This window comes from Antedon bifida, chromosome 6 (assembly GCF_963402885.1).
Source record: "Antedon bifida chromosome 6, ecAntBifi1.1, whole genome shotgun sequence".
In the NCBI taxonomy this organism is placed as follows: Eukaryota; Metazoa; Echinodermata; class Crinoidea; order Comatulida; family Antedonidae; genus Antedon; species Antedon bifida.
The window spans coordinates 13,830,570-13,840,455 of record NC_136231.1 but is presented as its reverse complement, the minus strand read 5'-3'; the positions used below and the strand labels follow the sequence as shown (position 1 = coordinate 13,840,455).

At 35.3% G+C, this 9,886-nt stretch overlaps 2 protein-coding genes across 4 annotated transcripts; both read left to right on the top strand.

The window, feature by feature from the left end:
• Window positions 1–441: 441 nt before the first annotated feature.
• Window positions 442–6,113, top strand: LOC144845478 (tetraspanin-5-like). Of its 2 annotated transcripts, none has more exons than XM_078702855.1 (4): window positions 442–708; window positions 1,885–2,383; window positions 2,660–2,750; window positions 3,066–6,113. In XM_078702855.1, the coding sequence occupies exons 2-4, from the start codon at window positions 1,897–1,899 to the stop codon at window positions 3,361–3,363; spliced, it is 876 nt and encodes a 291-aa protein (XP_078558981.1). In that variant the 5' UTR covers window positions 442–708; window positions 1,885–1,896; the 3' UTR covers window positions 3,364–6,113. The 2 variants fall into 2 exon arrangements, with proteins under 2 accessions (XP_078558981.1, XP_078558979.1); XM_078702853.1 differs by having other exon boundaries at window positions 1,882–2,383.
• On the top strand, window positions 5,981–9,724 carry LOC144845482 (tetraspanin-5-like). Of its 2 annotated transcripts, none has more exons than XM_078702860.1 (4): window positions 5,981–6,113; window positions 6,562–6,984; window positions 8,391–8,481; window positions 8,850–9,724. In XM_078702860.1, the coding sequence occupies exons 2-4, from the start codon at window positions 6,567–6,569 to the stop codon at window positions 9,148–9,150; spliced, it is 810 nt and encodes a 269-aa protein (XP_078558986.1). In that variant the 5' UTR covers window positions 5,981–6,113; window positions 6,562–6,566; the 3' UTR covers window positions 9,151–9,724. The 2 variants fall into 2 exon arrangements, with proteins under 2 accessions (XP_078558986.1, XP_078558987.1); XM_078702861.1 differs by having other exon boundaries at window positions 6,000–6,091.
• The last annotated feature ends 162 nt before the right edge of the window (window positions 9,725–9,886 follow it).

Sequence of the window (9,886 nt, the reverse complement as noted above, 5' to 3'; positions counted from 1 at the left end):
AGCTTCGATTTTTTCTTACAATTCTATGTATTAGTATGTACTACATTAGATTGACCCATTCATATCTTTACTGAAAAATATAACTTCATATTGAATTAAAGCTATAGGCGTAAACATATAACAGTCGCTATTTATCTGCGAGATGATATTTTAGGCCTATACTTCATGAATTAGAAACAAACAGAGGTGGTAAGTCTTGACGCGGCCGTAGTTGAAGCTTACAACAACATTCAATCATATCAATTGTATTGAACGTTGTTAGGAAGGTAGGAGTTGTTCAACAATATCTGAATAAACTGAAAATGTAGGCCTATGATAATAATATACAGTTACTACTGTATTAGGAGTAAATATTCAGACTGGAACTGTCACGCAAGGCATCGTCTTTATAGAGGGGGTATGTCATTAATTAATCGACAATGGTCTGCAATCGGAACTCTAATCAATAGGTTCACACATATTGATGTTTTCCGAACAGTCATCGCTTGTGTTAATTAATAAATGCCTTATTATGACGATTGTTTGGACTTTAGACCTTATGACTACAACGGTTTTATCTGCTTGTAAACATTGTAACCAGTAAACACTTCAAAAGATGTCTACATATTAAACACGCCTATATTATAAGCAACCTCGAAGGGGAGTATGTTTTAAGGCGTGTAAAAGGAATTATTAAGACGATAAAAACCTGCCTTACTTGTGTAGATGGTAAGTTATGTTATGTCATTGTGGGATTTTTCACATTACAGATAGTCTGATTTTACACTGTAGCGCGAACATGATTGTTAGCCTTCCCGAGGTGAGCAATGCGGATAGCTTAAATTACTTCCTCTTTTTGGAAATACTCAACAAGGCCTAAACGACATAATAGCCTTTTCTCATCTCCATTTTATCATGTATATTTTCAGTAGGCCTACGAATCTGGTCACGACACTACAGTAGCATCATTAAGACACAGTCCAGATCACGGTTACATTGCCTGTTTTGACATTTATTTCAAATTGAAAATTATTATAAATTAATTACGCCTAAAAAGATATTTTTAATCGATCTTCGTTGACATTATACCCCCTGGTTACAATACGTCGCCATGGATATGATCTCGAGGTCACATACTAACATGTTTCAGGAGGAATAGCTCAAGTATATATGAATTAAATTGCATTTACGGGGTTTAGTTTAGTTGTGTGACCAACCATGGAAGAAAACGATATACAGTACTTCTGTTATCTTATTAAACTATAATAGCGCCCTCGCATGATTGTGTGAATGTAAAAACATAATTTAATCATAATGGTACAGTAATAAAATGTTTGAAATTATTAAATGTATATATCTGGCTAATTTGATTAACACAATTATATTCAGTTAGATTAGTTACATAATTGTGGAAAATAGACCTACAGCATTTACCAAATTAATTATTTACTTTAAAAAAATGGAATTAATAATTTATAGTTTTTAATATTGTTTGATCACTGTACGTTAAACGTTCATATCACTTTGATACCTATTACTTTATATTTGTTTAAAGTTACTTTGTGTTATGGTTGTATTTTTTAAAATGAATAAACAAAACAAAAAGAAAAAGAAAAAAATGTTTGAAATACACCTATTTACTTTGGCACTCACAAAATCCATACACACAGCAGATACAGTATATTTACTAAGGTTGTATATAAACAGTGTGTATGTTAATGTTGATTTGAAATGAAAATGTTATACAGTATTTACTAAGGTTGTATGTAAAAAGTGTGTATGGTATTAAGGTTGATTTGAAATGAAAATGTCATTACCATTGTTGATAGGCTATCTCTGGAAAATGATTCGTAATTCAATAACAATTTCAAGGAATATTGTTAATTTTTTCTTAATTTTTAGTAGTATTAAGACACAATGGCATACCAAAACAAACCAGTACATCCTGAAGGTGGCAAGAGTCATTCTCAGCAACAAGCTCCAATCCGTAGACGTAGGAGGTTAGGGGCACCGCCTGGCGTCGAAGTGAGCCTCTGTACCAAATACTCTATGTTTTTTATGAACGTGTTATTTTGGATTCTTGGGGCTGCTATTTTGGGATTTGGGATATGGGGCCTGATAGCGAAGAACGGCGGTGTAATAGATGCAATTGCTGAAGAAGAACAAGTGAAGTTAGACCCTATGTGGATGTTTGTATTTGTAGGCAGTCTGATTTTTACCCTAGCATTCTTTGGTTGTATTGGTGCTTTGCGAGAGAACACATGCATGTTAAAATTCTTTGCATACTCTGTAATCTTAATATTTTTACTTGAAATTACCGCCGGAGTGCTTGGATATGTCTACCAGGAAAAAGTTGTGAGCATTCTGGAAAACTACGTGAACAAAACTATTTTATCTTATTATGGTAAGGATTGAACGCTAATTTTTAAAAAAAGTCTAATATATCCCTATTTATACAATGGACTATTCCCACGCGCAAATTTCAATGTTATCATTGAAAAACCTAAAGCATCTTACTACTAGTACTAAAACACTAAATACTCTTGATTAGAGAGTTAGTTATTTAAATGCACCGCTCCTTCTAATGGTGACCGGAAAATCCCTTCTATGTTTGTCGGAGAAAAAAGCATGAAAAGAAATGTCAATTTTTGTGTTTTGCCTCCATGCTTTCAATATTTAGATGATACCGATACTCAATACATAGCAGATGAGATGCACCAAGGTCTGGAGTGTTGTGGAATATACGAACCGAATGATTGGCAAGCTAATATGTAAGTTGTTATATCATCATCAAACTTATAAATGTCACTTCTCTTCAATTCTCATTTTGACCGTATGCTATCAGTAATAGGCTAGGCCTATCTGACTTACCGGCACTAATACTTATTTATTTAATTTGCTTTCGAAGACGCCTCTCATTTAACAATAATTACCATGGATGGCCTATGCAACACGTACGACGTGAACATGCTGTACCTGCCAGTTACCTTGTCATTATTTTTGTTAATGGTAGCACATTATCTATGTGACGCATGATGGTACTATAGGCCTATATTGTCCATTTCCTTGTTTACCTTCCCCAACAGGTATTTCACGTGTGATGGACCCGCGGCTACAGAGTGCAGCGTACCGTATTCCTGTTGCAGACCTATTGATGGTGTTGTAAATTACCAATGCGGTTATGGTGTATTGGAGCTAAGTAAAGCTGAGCAAGAAAAAATTATATATACTTCTGGATGCGCCGATGAGTTAAAAGATTGGTTCCGAACAAATATCATTTTTATCAGTATAGCTGGCGGAGCGTTGATGGTTCTTCAGTGTATTTTTATTTGCCTAGCGAAAGGGATGATTAACGACATTGAAGCCGTGAAATCATATTGGTAATGACGGGACATTTATGGAGCTTTCGATTTGCGACGACGGAGGACCGACGACCAACCTAGATCACGGCTAATCGACGTGTCGTCAGTCGTCGCCAAAACCCAGAAACCATCGAGGTGGTGAGGAGCGAGGACACACGTCCCAATATTCCCGCATGCGTACACTGAGGTAAATAACATGAGGTAGTTTGGTCGTCGGTCTTTCGCAAATCGAAAGCTCCCTAAAATAGCTATGTTCACATGCATCTGAGTTAACTCCGTTCCGTGTGCTCTTGAGATATACATTATTAACTCCGATGGTTTTATAATGTAGGCCGAACGTTAGTGCTTCTCATCGAGGGATATCGGATGTTTAACAAGTGTATTTTGTTTGCGTTTGAACGTAGTAGAAACGACAATGTAACTCATATTGGACCGTCTTTAACTCCATGCATAGAGAAAAGAATGTGCTAATTTAATTGTCTTTCTTCCAAGAATAGAGTAAAGCATTCATTCATTCCAAATAATATAATTCATTTGTGTTTATAGTGACAACATACGTAATCCCATCTCTTAGACATTTTGTATTTATATATTAGTGTTATTTTTTATGTATGCATATTTTTGGGGGATAAAAGCAGAGTATCGTATAGATTTAAATCCCAGATTTATAAATCCATTTTAAACATCCCTGTGCTAAGAAATTGTGCTATTACGCAGACTATGCAATAACTCGTAGTATCATAGCCTTTATTTAACGGTTTGATTTAAAATATTATGATTGTTTTTATCTTGGGTTTAAAATATTAATTTCCTTCTGACGTAAGTGAACATGTGCACACTGACGCACAAATCCAGTTACTATGGTAATATGTCTATTTATTGACTACCGTACTTAATATACTATAAATACATCACCGTACAGTATATCAATGCTTTCTGGTAGTAACAATTTTAATATCTTAACCACACGTTATAGTAGGCCCATATCAACCGTATCGTACCAGATCCGGTTGAAGATCGGCATGACGACGTAAGCGCAACGCAAACATTATGACCAATGACAAGTTATGGATTATTCGAACTGTCGTTTGTCATTGGTCAACTCACTTGCGTTACGCTTACGTCCTCGTGTTCCATCCTAGTGGATAGATCAAGGTGATTCGAGAATTTTTTTTCTATTAGTACGCATCGTCGTATTGTTTCATTTTATATATTACAATAGGCTTATTATATTAATACATTTTGAATGTCCATTAAATATAGCAACGCGTTCTATATAGGTAGGTCTATATTTTATTGTGCGTATATAAGTTTAAACGAACATACATAATAATGATATATTTCACCTTATATATTTTAAATACCAATTATTTGTTAGGAAATTATTTTGTGTATTGAATTACTGTAATTACTATATCAAGGGCGGGTGATCCAACGGGCGGATCCAGTGGCGCTTATTGTAATTATAATTTAAGAAGAGTGTTCTTTCTTTTTGATCTAATGCAGTAAGTACAAGGTTAATAAGTTTCGCTAACGCTCTGTTTTTTTTTATCGTTACTTTGTTGTTTTACTGTACTGGACTAACAACAAAAAAAGATATTATTAACTTGGATCCAAATGAATTTTCAAGAACTAATATTTATAATAATAATAAGTTTTGTGAAATACACATGAATTATGCGAAATTCATTTATTTCGTCAATTTATTTTGCACAGGCCTGCTAATATTAATATTATAGCGCCTATTAAATTATTCATCTAACTGTTTTTAATGTCGTTTTACAATTTACCACGTAAATGATTTATAAAAATGTAAATATGAAAACATTTACACTGAATATTAACTGTGAATTTTTCCTAAACAAATTTAGACAACGTTGAAACTTATTGAAATAATATTTTCAACAGCCGAATTTGTTAATGTTGTGTTTTCTGTTCTTTCATAATATTATAACCGCCTAATGACGTCATGAGTAGGTCCTACCGTACAGTATTTGGATGAACTGTAAATAGTTAGGTCTCAGGATGGGGATCATGTCGTACACAGCACCAACGGCGTAATACTGGCGTAGGCATATATAGTGAAAGCCGCTAATTAACCACGCGGTTTCCTAGTGCACTACGCATGGTAGGCCTACATCTATGTCACGTGTGACTAGTAGTTATGTCAATAGAAGTAGGAATTGATTCTTTATACAGTTTTTGGAATTCAAAACCTAATTTTTAGCAAAAAGTTGTCACGAATCCGATGTAAAGATTGAGTGAATGCACCGGCCATTTGAAATGGCTGAGAAATATTGCACATATTCAATTTTATTGCACATTACCACCACACGTTTTGATAATCGTTGTCTCTCATGAGGAGTTGTTACAAATCCATATTCTGACAGGAGGAAGTGCGCTTAAAAATAAAACCACAGAAGTAAAAGGCCTACTATGAATAGTAGTAGGAGAATTCATTTTTGTTGTAAAAAGCTAGAACAGCACACAATAGTGAATTCAGTCGTTCGATCATACAACCAAGTGGCCCTAGAAAAAGACGCACAAAGGCCTGTGTCATAATGCTACGTCAGCGTCTGTATTATTTACATGGTACAGTAAATGTTTTATTGTAGTAAATACGTCAACCGTTACCAACAAACAGTACGCCCGTCATGCTTAAATACTTCCTGTTGGTGATACTGAACGTCGTGTTAATTATTAAGCCTACTAAACTGGAAAATATCAATAAAACAACTGTGTTTTGGAAGGTGTGTATGGTACCTCTTGAAGGTAGGCACGTGGTAGTCACAGATCAAATGTTCTTTTCTTTTTAAATACTCATTTATAAATTACCACAATTATATGTGATAGGCCTATTGATATGATATAAAACATTGGAATCATGGTGGCCTTTATAAAGGCTGATACTAAGAAGAATTAGTCATTCGTGTAGTACTGTAGTGGTAAACAATAACAATACAAGCTGTTACGTGTAATGTTATATTGGCAGCAAAATAGTAGGCCTACTATAGATATTATTTTTGATGTTTTAAACTGCATAATTTCGATATATAGATTACAGTAGATGGTTTCTAGTTTCAATAATGGTTATAGAAAAAAAAGTACTGTATTTTATGTAACGGTAATCATTTTTTTTTTGTAAAAGCCTTCGTCATCCATTTCATGTGACCAATAAAGCTATAATTAGATTAATTACGGATAATAATATTTATTTCAGAATAAATGGCGGGAAGAAATCCGAGGCAAAGGAACACGGCTCATGTCAGCCTGTGTGTCAAGTACACCATGGTATTGGTGAATGTTCTATTCTTTTTTCTCGGTGGCGCCATTTTTGGATTTGGGATCTGGGGTGTGTACTCCAAGGACGTTAGCGCAATTACAGATGTTATTGAAGGGGGTACTATTAGTGTAGATCCCTTATGGGTGTTCATTGTGATCGGATTCATCGTTATTATTTTGTCGACACTCGGATGTATCGGTTCACTAAGAGAAAATACAACCATGCTAAAAATGTTCCGATACTCGATGATTCTTATCCTCATACTTGAAGCAACTGCTGCTGTGTTGGCCTATTTTTATCAGGACGAAGTCGTCGGCTCAATAGAAACCTTTGTAATGAATGGTATGAAAAACTATCAAGGTGAGTTATCACAACATGATGGAGGTTAGATCCTCCTCGACAATATGATGGAAGATAATTCCTCTATGTCAACAAAGGATAATTCCTCCATGGAAACATGGTGAAGGATAATTCCTCCAGGGTAACATGGTAAAGGATAATTCCTCCATGGCAACATCGTGAAGGATAATTCCTCCATGGAAACATGGTAAAGGATAATTTCTCCATGGCAACATGGTGAAGGATAATTCCTCCATGGCAACATGGTGGAGGATAATTCCTCCATGGCAACATGGTGAAGGATAATTCCTCCATGGAAACATGGTAATGGATAATTCCACCATGGCAACCTAGTGAAGGATAATTCCTCCATGTAACCATGGTAAAGGATAATTCCTCCATGACAACATGGTAAAGGATAATTCCTCCGTGGAAACATGGTGAAGGATAATTCCTCCATGGCAACATGGTAAAGGATAATTCCTCCATGACAACATGGTAAAGGATAATTCCTCCGTGGAAACATGGTGAAGGATAATTCCTCCATGGCAACATGGTGAAGGATACTTCCTCCATGGCAACATGGCGAAGGATAATTCCTCCATGGAAACATGGCAAAGGATAATTCCTCCATGGCAACATGGTGAAGGATAATTCCTCTATGGCAACATGGTGATGGATAATTCCTCCATGTCAACATGGTAAAGGATAATTCCTCCATGACAACATGGTAAAGGATAATTCCTCCATGGAAACATGGTGAAGGATAATTCCTCCATGGCAACATGGTGAAGGATAATTCCTCCATGGAAACATGGTAAAGGATAATTCTTCCATGGCAACATGGTGAAGTATAATTCCTCCATGTCAACATGGTAAAGGATACTTCCTCCATGGAAACATGGTGAAGGATAATTCCTCCATGGCAACATGGTGAAGGATAATTCCTCCATGGAAACATGGTAAAGGATAATTCTTCCATGGCAACATGGTGAATTCCTCCATGGAAACATGGTAAAGGATAATTCTTCCATGGCAACATGGTGAAGTATAATTCCTCCATGTCAACATGGTAAAGGATAATTCCTCCATGGAAACATGGTGAAGGATAATTCCTCCATGGCAACATGGTGAAGGATAATTCCTCCATGGAAACATGGTAAAGGATAATTCCTCCATGGAAACATGGTGAAGGATAATTCCTCCATGGCAACATGGTGAAGGATAATTCCTCCATGTCAACATGGTAAAGGATAATTCCTCCATGACAACATAATAGAGGAGAATTCCTCCATGAAGACATGATGGAGGGACGAGATGAAAGAGTCGACACGACGACGACTTATGGAGATGGACATTGAATGATGCATGGTGGATTAATAACAATAAGTTGTTAAATTCTATTAAACTGTTTTGAATTTATTTAGATGATCCAGACACACAGTTTATTATCGATACAATACAAGAGTACTTGCAATGTTGTGGTATAAACGAACCAAGCGATTGGGAAGTTAACTTGTAAGTTTTCAAATTCATCATGGCCATTGTAACTGTTGTTTAAATCTATGTAGGTTATCTCGATGACCATGTTTCACAGTCGATCTGTTTTCACTAATACCCATTACTAATACAGGTTTTTAATACTAAAAGATCGAATTTGTAAGGACTACTTACCGACTAGCAACATTGTCAAAATAAAGAACAAATCTTACCTGATCCAAAAATGATTGTAACTTTCGCGCTGTTTTGCGCATGTGATTGAATTGCGCATATCACAATCTCGTAACCATGTTCATTATACCAGGGAAGAGTTAAATTGTAATTTAACTCTTCCCTGATTATACGAAATTAATAAGATTCATTTTTAGTCATCTTTTCTTTTCAAGATATTACAATTGTAGCGGCGTTGCCCGTGTTACAAAATGCAGTGTACCGTTTTCTTGTTGCGTTGAGGAGGCAGAAGGTGTTGTAAACTACCAATGTGGCAATTTAGCATTGGTTCCAGATACTCCAGATTCTCAGGTTATCTACACAAAAGGTTGCAAAGAGGCTGTAATCACCTGGTTGACTAATAACCTAGTCTTTCTAGCGGTCGTAGTCGGTTCAATGACATTATTTGAAATTGTGGCGATCGGAATGGCTGCTAGTCTTATTGGAGACATAGAGTTTGTAAAGGCGCATTGGTAACCTGGTAAACAGATCCGTAATTTTGGAACTTGGTAACGACTCGTCTAAATTAAATCAACAACAAAATGATTAGGCCTATCGTTTTTAACATTAATGTATGATTATATTTTAACAAATTAAAACAATATTACAATTCTGAAAAATTACTCGTAGGACTATTACTTGATCCAGCGGCGTGTGTAGTTTTAGATAAAATTTATTATCTCTGATATTTGTTATTTTAAATAATTACGGTAATTATATGGTACCGTTTAAACTAAATGAATGTTTCTCAAACGATGTGTATTTCTTATTTTCTTCTTGAAACTTAGATTAAAGTCTGACAAAAAATGTTTATTTATACACTATGATGTCATAGAAAGTAGAAAATTATGTAATGTTAATTGATTTGCTTATCTTACTGCAGCAATAGGTCTATTATGTACGTGTATATGTATTTTGTGGCTTCACCAAAAATGGAGATCTTCTGAGTTCAGTGAAGCCTCTTTTTTATAAGTAGGCCTAAGTTGCCTGGGTTTATATTTGTAACTGGAAAAAATATAGCTGAAATAAAAGGAATATTGTTTTTATACGACTGGAAGACATTTGAAATTCTTTTGTTTATCGCAGTAAAATAGACGAGTCGTAGACCTAGCCCTAGATCATCACGTGTTCAGAAATGATCTAAGAAGGATGAACTATTGACATTATTCCCATTAGCACAATAGGCCTAATGATACTGAAAAGAAGAATTTGC